This window comes from Triticum dicoccoides, chromosome 4B (assembly GCF_002162155.2).
Source record: "Triticum dicoccoides isolate Atlit2015 ecotype Zavitan chromosome 4B, WEW_v2.0, whole genome shotgun sequence".
NCBI lineage: Eukaryota > Viridiplantae > Streptophyta > Magnoliopsida > Poales > Poaceae > Triticum > Triticum dicoccoides.
The window spans coordinates 489,051,284-489,063,135 of record NC_041387.1 but is presented as its reverse complement, the minus strand read 5'-3'; the positions used below and the strand labels follow the sequence as shown (position 1 = coordinate 489,063,135).

General features: G+C 46.9%; 1 protein-coding gene across 1 annotated transcript; it reads left to right on the top strand.

Annotated features, from left to right (window-relative positions):
* Positions 1-6,237: 6,237 nt before the first annotated feature.
* On the top strand, positions 6,238-9,599 carry LOC119292754. Its single transcript, XM_037571472.1, has 8 exons — positions 6,238-6,650; positions 6,750-6,929; positions 7,421-7,573; positions 7,666-7,736; positions 8,053-8,131; positions 8,492-8,564; positions 9,002-9,122; positions 9,234-9,599. The coding sequence occupies exons 1-6, from the start codon at positions 6,238-6,240 to the stop codon at positions 8,550-8,552; spliced, it is 957 nt and encodes a 318-aa protein (XP_037427369.1). The 3' UTR covers positions 8,553-8,564; positions 9,002-9,122; positions 9,234-9,599.
* Positions 9,600-11,852: the final 2,253 nt, after the last annotated feature.

The following is an 11,852-nucleotide window of genomic DNA, read 5'->3' as shown; positions in this document are numbered from 1 at the left end:
GCAAGCTGTGGACCTGCTGAGAAATCTACCATTTACAGATCATCTTTTCGATACCCTTCAAAGACTAGAGATTTGTCAGATTCCATTAGTACAAGGCAACGATATTTGCCAAATATCACAATCATGTTCAAGTCACAAAGCATTGAGACAGACATTAAGTTGAAACCAAGGGATTCAACAAGCATCACTTTATCCATGTGTTGATCCTTTGAGATTGCAACTCTACCTAGACCCAATACTTTGCTTTTACCAGTGTCAGCAAATGTGAGGTGACTCTTGTCGGATGGACGTAAGGTTGAGTCCATGAGAAGACTTCGATCACCAGTCACATGATTTGTGCATCCACTGTCCATAATCCACTCTGAAGCTTTTGGTGATGTACCCTACAGTGCAGTTAGGAGGATAGGCTTCACACAAGTGTTGTGAAGCATATGCATTTGATACATATAGGGACAGTCACAGCTTATAACACAGTTAGGACATGGAATGACTGATATGCAATTTAGATGTCAAGCATATAGAATGATATTTTAGCTTGCGTCCTCAATGAGTTTTAGGTCCCCAGCTATAGTATCGGACGCCATTGATTGCTGGCTGGAGACCATTTTCTGCAAAAGAGAGTTAGTTCTTCTTCGCCACCCACATTTTCAGTGGGGGCTTAGAAGCAATGAGTCTAAGTGCAGCATCTGAGAATTTTGGCTTTGAAGCCCTAGCAAATAGCCTTGTAGGAGATGAATGATACTCATATGAATAGGCAGAGAAGTTCTTAGTCCTATGAACATAGCGGTTCGAAGATACACGCTCGTATCCATAAGTCTGAGCATGATTTCCCTGCAAAACATTGGCGTTAGGGTGACTCATGTGAGTCCTGTATCTGTATGAATCCTTTGGGCCATATGAAGCCATAGGTCTGGGGTTTGTCTTCTTCCTTGGTGGTGTCATGACGACATTCACAGGAAGACTCTCAATGTACCGCTTAGGTACCCAGATTTTCTTCATAGGTGGTCCATTCCTGCAGTTAGTACCAATGTACCTGGCAAACACTTCACCATTCTAATTTTTGAACAGCTTATAGTTTGCATCAAAGGATTCATCAATGATAATAGGATTAGCAAAGGTAAAGCCAGATAAGGTAGATGGATCTACTGAAGGTCCCTTTGCAGCAACCCATGTGGTTTTGGGGTACTGCTTAGGCTTCCAGTACGAGCCATCAACATTCATTTTCCTTTCGAACCCAACATCCTCTTTCCTAGGGTTTCGGTTCAGAATCTACTTTTTTGAGGACATCACAAAGAGTCTGATGTCCCTTCAAACTTTTGTACATCCCTGTTTCAAGTAATGTCTTCAACATAGCATTTTCATTAGCAACAGCAGTGGTATCCTCCGCAGAGGGGTTAGTGACCACATTAGTAGGTGAAGACAATGAAACAGTAGCAACAGTGGAACATTCAGCAACAGATGTAGCGTTATCACGCTCAATGCATTTTAGACATGGTGGTTCAAATCCTTCCTGAGCGGAAATGATCTGTTGAGCACGAAGTGAATCTCGCTCCTTCTGAAGATCTGCATAATCCACTCTTATCTTTTCAAGGTCTAGCTTTCTTTGAAGACATTCAGAAGAAAGCTTCTCATGATCATATAAGAGAGCATTATGTTGATTTTGAAGGGCGTCAAACTTAGCATGCAGTCTCTGAAGACTATCAGCCAAAGCTTTTGACTGATCCATTTCAGCACCCAACATATCATCGCTCTTGCTAAGCATGTCTTGAACCTTTTCCAAGATTCTTTGTTGTTTAGTGGCAAGGGAAGCAAGCTTATCATAACTGGGGCCAAATTCATCACCTGATTCATCATCACTAGATTCAGAGAGATAGCATTCAGTTACCTTATCACCTCTTTCCATGTAGCATGATGAGGATGGTGATGGTTCAGGTGCGAAGGTCATTTTCTTAAGAGATTCCTTGTAATCCTCAAACGGCTGATCATGACGAGTGCGATGACCTTCGTATACATCAGAAAGCCGGTCCCAGATTAGCTTCGCGTGATTGAGGTGCATAACATTCCTGAACTGACCCCGGGACAGATGACATCAGATGACGTCCTTCGTTGTGAGTTTCAGTAGAGTGTACTTGCGAATGTCATCAGCATCTGCCATCTTGCATAGATCAGTGAGTCCAATCTCAGTGACGGTCCACACTTCGCTATCCTTGGACATGAGTAGCTTCTTCATCATGGCCTTCCATCGAGGATACTCATGACCGTCAAAGGTAGGACATGATATGTTCCTCAATCCTGCAGTCGACATAGCTGAAACTCCAGGTGGTTAAACCGAATCACACAGAACAAGGGAGTACCTTGCTCTGATACCAATTGAAAGTGCTAGTATCGACTAGAGGGGGGGTGAATAGGCGATATTTGTGAAAGTCTTCAAAACTTGGTAGTTTAGAAGACAAACAACAGAAACAACCTAATTGATATGCAGCGGAAGTTAAACTACCCTAAACAAGCCATAGTCAAGCTTGTCATGAAGTGAAAGTACAGGACTAATAGCAGTTGGGTAGACAGGATCAGTACAGAAGATAATATGAAGCCAATCAACAATAGTAGTCAAGAAATGAAGTCAAACAGATAGACAGATAAGCAATGGCTTCATGAAGACAAGCTAAGTAAGGTTGGAAGAGATAGAACCAGTTGCTTGTTGAAGACACAGGATTTGTTGGACCAGTTCCAGTTGCTGTGACAACTGTACATCTGGTTAGGGAGGCTGAGATTTAACTCAGAAGACCGTGTCTTCACATTATTCCCCTTGAGCTAAGGACACCCAGTCCTCGCCCAATCACTCTGGTAAGTCTTCAAGGGAGACTTCCAAACCTTCACAGACTTCGTTCACCGGCAATCCACAATGACTCTTGGATGCTCAGAACGCGACGCCTAACCGGCTGGAGGATTCACAGTCCTCAAGTGTAATAAGTCTTCAGGTCACACAGACAGAAAGACTTCAGTGATGCCTAACACTCTTTGGCTCTGGGTGTTTGGGCTTTGTCCTCGCAAGGATTTCTCTCTCTCAAACGCTTCGAGGTGGGTTGCTCTCAAACGACAAAAGCCGTGCACAAACTCTGAGCAGCCACCAATTTATGGTGTAGGGGGTGGGCTATTTATAGCCACAAGGCAACCCGACCTGATTTGTCCAAAATGACCCTGGGTCACTAACGAACTGACACGTGTTCCAACGGTCAGATTTCAAACACACGCGGCAACTTTACTTGGGCTACAAGCAAGGCTGACTCATCCAGCTCTGGATAAGATTTGCTCTCATTGTCTTCGCTTGAAGACATAGGATTTGGGTTGAGCATCACTTCAGTCACACTGACTTAGTTCACTGGGACCCCACTTAACAGTACGGTGGTTCCTACGACTCAACAAAGAAGAAAATGAAACAACGAATCCACACAGTCTTCGCGCTCCAAAGTCTTCACTCAATGTCTTCTCATGTCATAGTCTTCAATATGAATATCTTCTCATACCACCTTTGTGTTCAATGTCTTCATACATTTTTAGGGGTCATCTCCGGTAGGTAAACCGAATCAATGAGGGACACTACCTGCGTTATCCTGCAATTCTCACAAACACATTAGTCCCTCAACCAACTTTGTCGTCAATACTCCAAAACCAACTAGGGGTGGCACTAGATGCACTTACATTTACTGCATTAGGACAACAACGATTCAACTGTTACTTGCTGCGGTAGCTGAACCCTTTATCCTCTGCATGACCTGTCATTGCCACAGTAAATAGATGAAGCCCACTAGCATGAGTAGGAGTTGTTTGAGCCTTGCTATGCCTACTCATTCATGCTTGTTTGTCATGCCTGCTACTGGTTAGAGTTGAAGCAGGTCTGATTCATCGGGGATGAATTGGAATGTGGTGAACTTGTCCTACCGTGTGTGAGCTAAGTGTGTGAACACGATTTGGTAAAGGTAGCGGTGAGAGGCCATGTAGGAGCACATGGTGGGTTGTCTCATTGAAGCCGTCCTTAGGAACTGAGTTCTGTGTTTGTGATCCATGAAGCAGTTACTTCCACGCATTGGGCCCGAAACCAATGGACCCTCTTGGCTTCTTAATCACCCTTGTCTTCTGTCCAGGAGTTGCAAGTAGTTTCTGGTGTATGTAGTATGCTGGAGGCCGTGCGCAGCGCTGACCCAAGGGGTGGGCTGTGATGCGGTAGGCACGTGGCCGGGTATGCCGGTCGCCCAATTGGTGTCGCGGAACCCTGTACACATTGTTCGCGGCCGTATGTGGAAACCTCGGCCGGACTCCCTGCGGATGGAACCTGAATAGGCGATAAACCTGGACTAGAGACTTGAGTGTTCAGGTAGGTCGTGGCCGACACCCTCGTTGGGCTTACGCTTGAAGGTTGTCGAGTACATGTCGTGTAAATGGCGGTAAGTTGTGAGAGCGTGTGTGAAGAAGTACACCCCTGCAGGGTTAACATCATCTATTTGAATAGACGTGTCCGCGGTAAAGGACTTCTGGGTTGCCTGTACAGTTCATAGACAAGTGAAAGTGGATACTCTAAAATGCGCAAGATAAGCGTGAGTGCTATGGATGGCGTTCTTGTAGGGAGACGGGAGTGGATCCATAGTAGTGTATTGATATGGTGAATATGTGGACTCGTGTGCGCCACCTCAAAAGAGTTACTTGCAGTCGTAGTTCAGGATAGCCACCGAGTCAAAGCTGGCTTGCTGCAGTTAAACTCCACCACCCCCTTTGTTGATAATGATGCATATGTAGATAGTTCTGATGTATGTCTTGTTGGTTAGATTTGTACTCACGTTTGCCTATTTTATGTTTTTGCAGAGAGACTTCAGTCTCACTAGTAGTTCCCCGTGAACTTCGACGTTTAGCTTGTTACCTCATCTACGATCTTGTGCCCTCAGCAGGATCTGGTAGTTAGTCAGGCTTCTCAGCCTTTTTCATTTGTAGTTGTCTGTACTCAGACATGTTAAGCTTCCGCTTGTGCTTTGACTTGTATGCTCTGAATGTTGGGTCATGAGACCCATGTTTGTAATATCTCGCTCCTCGGAGCCTATTGAATAAAATACTTGAGTTGTAGAGTCATGTTGTGATGCCATGTTGTATTTGTACATATCGAGCATATTGTGTGTATGCTATTGAAATGCTTGGTATGTGTGGGATCTGACTATCTAGTTGTTTATCCTTGGTAGCCTCTCTTACCGGGAAATGTCCCCTAGTGCTTCCACTGAGCCTTGGTAGCTTGCTACTGCTCCGGAACACTTAGGCTAGCCGGCATGTGTCCTTTTTCGTTCCTGTGTTTGTCCCTTCAGGGAAATGTCACGCGGTGTCTACCGGAGTCCTGTTAGCCTGCTACAGCCCGGTTTACCGGAGTCCTGCTAGCCCAGTTGCTACATCCCAGATTCACTCGCTGATGACCGACACGTTTGTTGTTGGGTCATGTATGCCTGTCCCTGTAAGTTAGTGCCACTTTGGGTTCATGACTAGCCATGTCAGCCCAGGCTCTTTGTCATATGGATGCTGGCGACACTATCATATATGTGTGCCAAAAGGCGCAAACGGTCCCAGGCAAGGTAAGGCGACACCCGTGGGAATACCATGCGTGAGGCCGCAAAGGGATATGAGATGTTACATGCTAGATTGGTGTGGCTTTGAGTTGGGGTCCTGACACGTCCCTCCAGGTACTCAAGTGGAGGTTGAAAATACTGAGGCGGCCACCAACATCACTACTGAAGCCAATGATGTTGTCATGGCTGAAGCTAACACTACTAGGGAAAACCTTATACATAGAAGTTTATCAGTAGCGTGGTTTAAAAATGGGCGCCACTGCTAATTAGTAGTAGCGAGGGGTATAAAAACCGCGCTACTACTAAGTTGATAGTAGTAGCGAGGGGTATAAACCCGCGCTGCTACTAAATGGTCTCCAACAATGCCCCCGGATAGGCCATAGTAGTAGCGAGGGGTATAAAACCGGCGCTACTACTAAGTAAGTAGTAGTACGCAGGTAAAGCCCCCACGATACTACTAACCGTGTCTACCCCGGCCCGATCCACACTCCCACCCACCAACCGTCCCACACCACCCATCCCCCGTCTGTCTAAAAAAAACCAGGCAACCCGATCCGGATTCCCAACCTCCTCTCCTCTCCCAACCCACTCGCCGCCGGCCTCCCTTCCACCTCCTCTCCTCCATCTGTCCGCCCCCATGCCCCCCGCCGCATGCGCCACGCCGGCGGCCGCGCGCCCGCTGCTCCCCGTCCCGCGCCGCTGCCCGCCCCCGCCCCCCTCCGCCGCGCACGTGCCCGCCCGCCGCGGCGCCAGCTCCTCCTCCGCTACGGCATGCCGCTGCACCGCGGCCTCCCGCCCCGCGGCATCGGCGTCCGCATGGGACTGGACCCGCTGGAGCCGGCAGTTCGTGGAGGTGGACCAGGCCGAGAGCTATGCGTCCGTCCCCGCAGGCGTCACGCCAACGACCGGACCGAACCAACGCGCCTCCTCCTCCTCCGCCGCCGCCGCGCGCCTCCTGCGCCGCCTTCTCTCCCGCTCGCCCCCGGCGCCGGTGCTCTCCCCTCTCCCCGGACCCCTCGTCGCGCTCCTACCGCTCCTCCTCTCCTCCAGGTACCAAAAAGGGAACCCCCTTCTCGTTTCAGTTATCGCATTACTGAACTTGTGGTTTTAGCCTGCTCAGTTATATTTGTGTTGCGATTTGTGATGCAGCTCGCACTCCGTGGCTGCGCGGAGCTGCGAGGTGGTGGGCGCGGCGGCGCTGCAGTCCATGGAGGCCGGCGAGGCGCTGGCGTCCGACGGCAGGGTCGCCAGTAGCTTGGCGCGGGCGTTGGGTAGTGGTAGCCAGCGTGGTGGTGGACGATGTGGATCCAGTGAGAAAGCAGGTTCAAGGTACAGGTCTGAATTCTAATCCTCACTTCCACTGTGTGCTTAGTGTGATTTATTATCAGTGCGCTCTGTAGTTTACAAGCAACAAATGCCACCAGGGATATAAAATTGGATGAGTGGTTTCTAAAAGCAGCATTGCAGGAGTGCTACATGTTGGAAGAGAAATGTTTGAACTCTGAACCTTTGTCTGTTCTGCATCTGAAAACGAGGACATGACATTAAAATCTGAATTAGTTGTTGTAATCCTGACCAGTGTGTGCTCAGAGAAACTATAGCTGCTATAGTAAGTGGCTGCTGATATATTTAGATCATTGGAATCTAGTCAAGTGCTTTTACTGACAATTTTCTCAACTGAACTGGTATGCACCTCACACCAATAGCCAAGAAATGATGTCTTCTCAGACGATTTTAGCAAGAATAATTCAGATATAAGAACTTCTACTAACAGGTGTATGTATGTATGTATAAGCTGATGTGATTTCTTATTCGCTCAGACTGATGCTGGAGAGCTGCAGCAGCATCTGTATGCCGCTGCTGAGAAGACCCATCTGGGGGGTTGATGCACAGCCGGAAGGTGTGGACTGCGAACGACCATATAAAGAAGGGGCAGGTCTTGGATCACTAAAATCGACGATGAAGATTGCTTGGCAAGATGACAGTAATTCATTTCTTATTGTGACATTTACTTTGAACCCATGTATTGTTTGTTTGTGTCACATGATTACAACCAACTTAGCAGGTATTCTACCAAGCAAGGAAATGCAATGAAGATACCACCACCAGTCCATCACCGTTTTTTCACAGCCGAAGGTGACTGTATGTTTGTTTATTTCTAGTTTAAGATGGCCACATCAGTGTTGCGTTGTGTCATACAAGTGATTTTTCAATATGTTTCTCTTACTTAACTGCTTCTTTACCCTATATTCTCGGAGATGACGAAGAAGCATTGATCTGACAAGTAACACATACCAGGTCAGTGCACTTTTAATAAGCAGTGCATTGATCTGAATTGTCGAAGATGATATCCGGATGTGTCTGTATAGCAGCTGGTTTGCAAAGTTGATCATGGTGCTGCTATTGGCGGGCACTTTAAGTTTTCTCTTTTCTTCCACGCTGATCATATCAGGTGCCATCTGTGGCTGCGGGGTGGTGGCGATCTACGATTCGGCACGCGGCGGGGTCATCTGGGGGCTGTTCGTGTTTAGGTATGGATTTGCCTGGCGAAATTTTGAGAGCTCGTCGGCTCGATTTGAATTGGACCGGCGTTTCGCCTGAAACTAGTTCATCTTAGTTTATCACATACTACCCTTAGAAGTGTTCTCTGATGCCATCTTCCGGCGCAAATTTCCATGTTGTTCCTTATATCGAGTTTGGCAATTCATGCTCATCGGGTTGCTGATCTGCACCGAGCCACCGAGATGCCATGCCGTCTCTAGATTTGAAACTTATGGCAATTGCTGATCCTGTTGACTTAGGGTTCGGTGCTCTTCGGGAGCTCTGTTAAGTCTTGTTGACGGTCCTGTTTCTCTTGCACAATTTTTTGTCTAATATTCAAATGTTTGCAGTTACAGGACTTCGTGTGCTCTTCTTCACCAGTGCCGTCTAAGATGGTGTCCTTTGAGATGAATGACCTTAAGAGTACGTACCTGGCACAATTCTTGTCAACTTGTCTTGTATGTTTCATTTATTTGGAACAATAATAACTTGCGCTAGGCACTAGAAGTTGAACTGGTCTAGGTTTGCTTATCCCAATCGGCTATGATACATCAGAGGTTTATTATGTTTGTTTCTACAACTGTGTGGGTACGATATTAGATTGTGCATTACCCTGACCCTACCCTGGCAGTTTAGCACCATGTAGCTATTTGCTATTGAGCTGGACCAGTATATGCGTTCTTATATAACTACACTTTTCACTACTAGGAAATAGCTTATAGCTTCAATTGTGCATTACGGCTTAAATAAGAATCTCTGGAAAAAAATGTTGCACATTGGCATCTACATGTATTGCATTTTTTTCGTGCCATTCTTATGAAGAATCTGAAGTTTCTGAACCTTTGTTTGTAATGGTGTAGGGTTCTGGTAGCGACGATGACGGTCATCGAGAGGTTCGTGGACTGGACGCTGTCGTGGATGCCGATGTACAGAGAAGCGAAGCTGCTGCTCGTTCTCTACCTTTGTCACCCCAGCACACGGGTAAGCAGTCGATCAGACACCCCGAGCCCGAGAGATGATCAACATTCAGATATACTTGATTGGATATGTGGCCAATTCTGAATCTGAATCTTTATGATGTTTGGGTTTCAGAGTGCGGGGAGCGGGGCACGTGTACGATGGCTTCCTCCGTCCGCTGGTGGCGAAGCACAAGGACGACATCGGCCGGTCCGGTTGGAGCTGAGGGCTATCCAATGTGTTTCGTCGCAGCTGCAGGCCGCGAGATCAGGCCTGGCAGGCGCCGCACATTGACGAGTGGTCCAATTTTCAGATCGGGCCATAACAACTTATGTAGGTAGTTGCTTATGTAACTACGCGATAGAATGAAATTATACATGAGTTGCTCCTACAAGGAGGAACGTAGTTGGTTATGTAACTGTGCGATAGAATGAAATTATACATGAGTTGCTGCTACAACGAGGAATTGGAGAAGACACGGCAACTGTGTGATAGAATGAATTTGGTTGGTTTTATTTTTTTTAATTCCTAATAAGTTAGTAGTGGCGTGGGGATAAAATGGCGCGCTACTAGTATTTAGGATACTAGTAGCGTTGGGACTATAGACACACTACTACTATTTCATTAGTAGTAGCGCGATTCATGATAGCAGTAGCGCGGATTGAACCCTCGCTGCTACTAACAAAGTTAGTAGTAGCGCAGGTTCGACCCACGCTACTACTAACTTTTAGCTGTAGCGCGATACTAGTAGCGCGAGTTCCCGCGCTACTAGTAGCCATTTTACCCGCGCTGCTAGTAGCCTTTTCCCTAGTAGTGTAATGTGGCGCCCGCAGTAAACACCGTGCCTAAATCCAATGATGCACCTGCAACCAATATGCAGCCTGATGCCATTGCCAATGCCACTGCTCCTGTATCACCACCAAGGCCACACACCATTGAGCACGTATTTTATAAACGCGAGCTTGTCATTGTCAGATGGCCAATTCTGGTTCTTCCGCCCGCTCCCGAACCTCAATTTGATTATCATGTGGAGCACAGGACACAGGTTCAGAAGCCAAAACCAAGGCTGCCAAGGTTTCTAGGTACTGCATCTGCACCAGGATCATTCAACGTCAATGGCTTCATAGCACACAACACTTTCTTTGACAGAGCCAAGAACCCATATTCCAAGCCAAGAATATCATCTGATCGGTTCTGGAGTTATCAGCAGCGCAGTTATTACTCCTGTGTCCTATACAATCAAGGGTGCATTTTTCCCCATATGCGTCTTGACTGCAAAGCCATTGCGGGCCTGCCTTGCTTTGAAGAAGCCCTCGTCTGTTTCAGAGATGCAGTCCTTATCCAGTTTGTGACTGATAAAGAAAATTGGAATGAAGAGCTTCTGCTGCAATTCTATGCCACTCTCCACATTCGCGGCTACAACAGGGATCCGAAGACATGGGTCCTTGAGTGGATGACAGTCAATGTACACCATGAAGCCAAATCTCTTGATCTCATTGAGCTTACTGGCCTGTCCACTCCAGGTGAACTATATGAACCTGGTTGTCAGCTTCACCGCAATGCATTGGAAATCATCTTCCAGAAGCCTGAGTACAATATGAGCCAAATGCTGAGTATGATGAAGCCACTGCCGCATGATGCTGAATATCCCAAGGAATTCTTTGTTGAAGACCTAGAGTATCTGCCCCGCACCATCTATCACATTATCGGGCGAACTCTATGGCCAATCAAAGGACATTCTTCCTCAGCAAAGCTTGAAGGCTCAATGAAGACATTGGTTTTCTATATTCTCAATGGCATCAGCTTCAATGCTTAGGATTTCTTCATTCGCCAATTTGCTGCATCTGGCTCAGATATATTTGGTCTGAATTTCTATGCTCCATGGGTAATGCGTCTGATCAAGCTTCACTCTACTGTTGACTATCAGCCTCTGCACGCAACCATCTCATATTCTTGCCAGAGGTTGATATGTCCGTCGAAGCCATATACCCAGAGCCTGCCAAGGAGGCAATTTATCTTCACAATGTCGATCGTCAAAGTTTCTCTCAGCATGTTGAAGGAGTTCATGCTGCCACTCGTGTTTATCCTATGGCTAGAAATACTCGTGCACCTCGTCGTGCCCGTACTGAAGCCACTGAAAGCACTATTGCTCCAAGGGCTCGAAAGCGATCTCGTGTGCTAAATGACCGAGAGCTTCTCGTGGCCTTACATCAGAAACACGATAAACATCATTACTGGCTAAAGCGTCAGATGCAAAGCCTCTTGGTGGATATTAATCGCATTCAAAATCTTGCCACCAAGAATGCGTTTGTCACTCATGAAACCTGTCAGAGGTCATGGAAGAGTCTGACTTTGCTCAGTGCTGAAGCTGATCTTCAAGACGATGGCTTCACAAAGAGATTCAAGTTTGATACCACTCCTCCCAGGAATGCTGTCTTGCGTCGGACTCCATCACTCAAAGATTCCGAGTACTCCTCCTCCGCGGCAACTGTTAATGCCAGAGTACTTGATGACGCTGATGATGCTACTTCACAACCTCAAACTTTGGCGCGTATCAACACTGCACCAAGTTTGTCTGCACCACCAAACCTCAACAACGACCCTGCCACCTCACCTACTCCTCATGGGAACGAGTAGAGCCTCTATGTCTTCAAACCTTTTTGGTCCTTACTGACAAAAGGAGGAGAAACATATGAGTTGATAGTCTTCATGCGGGTCCATATGGGTGGTTGCTATACTTTTGCCAAGTGTTTA

Coding starts and splice junctions, on each gene's coding strand:
- LOC119292754 (XM_037571472.1), top strand. CDS start 6,238: ATGCCCCCCGCCGCATGCGCCACGCCGGCGGCCGCGCGCCCGCTGCTC. Junction 7,574..7,665: donor TCGACGATGAAGATTGCTTG/GCAAGATGACAG, acceptor CCAACTTAGCAG/GTATTCTACCAAGCAAGGAA. Junction 7,737..8,052: donor CCGTTTTTTCACAGCCGAAG/GTGACTGTATGT, acceptor TGATCATATCAG/GTGCCATCTGTGGCTGCGGG.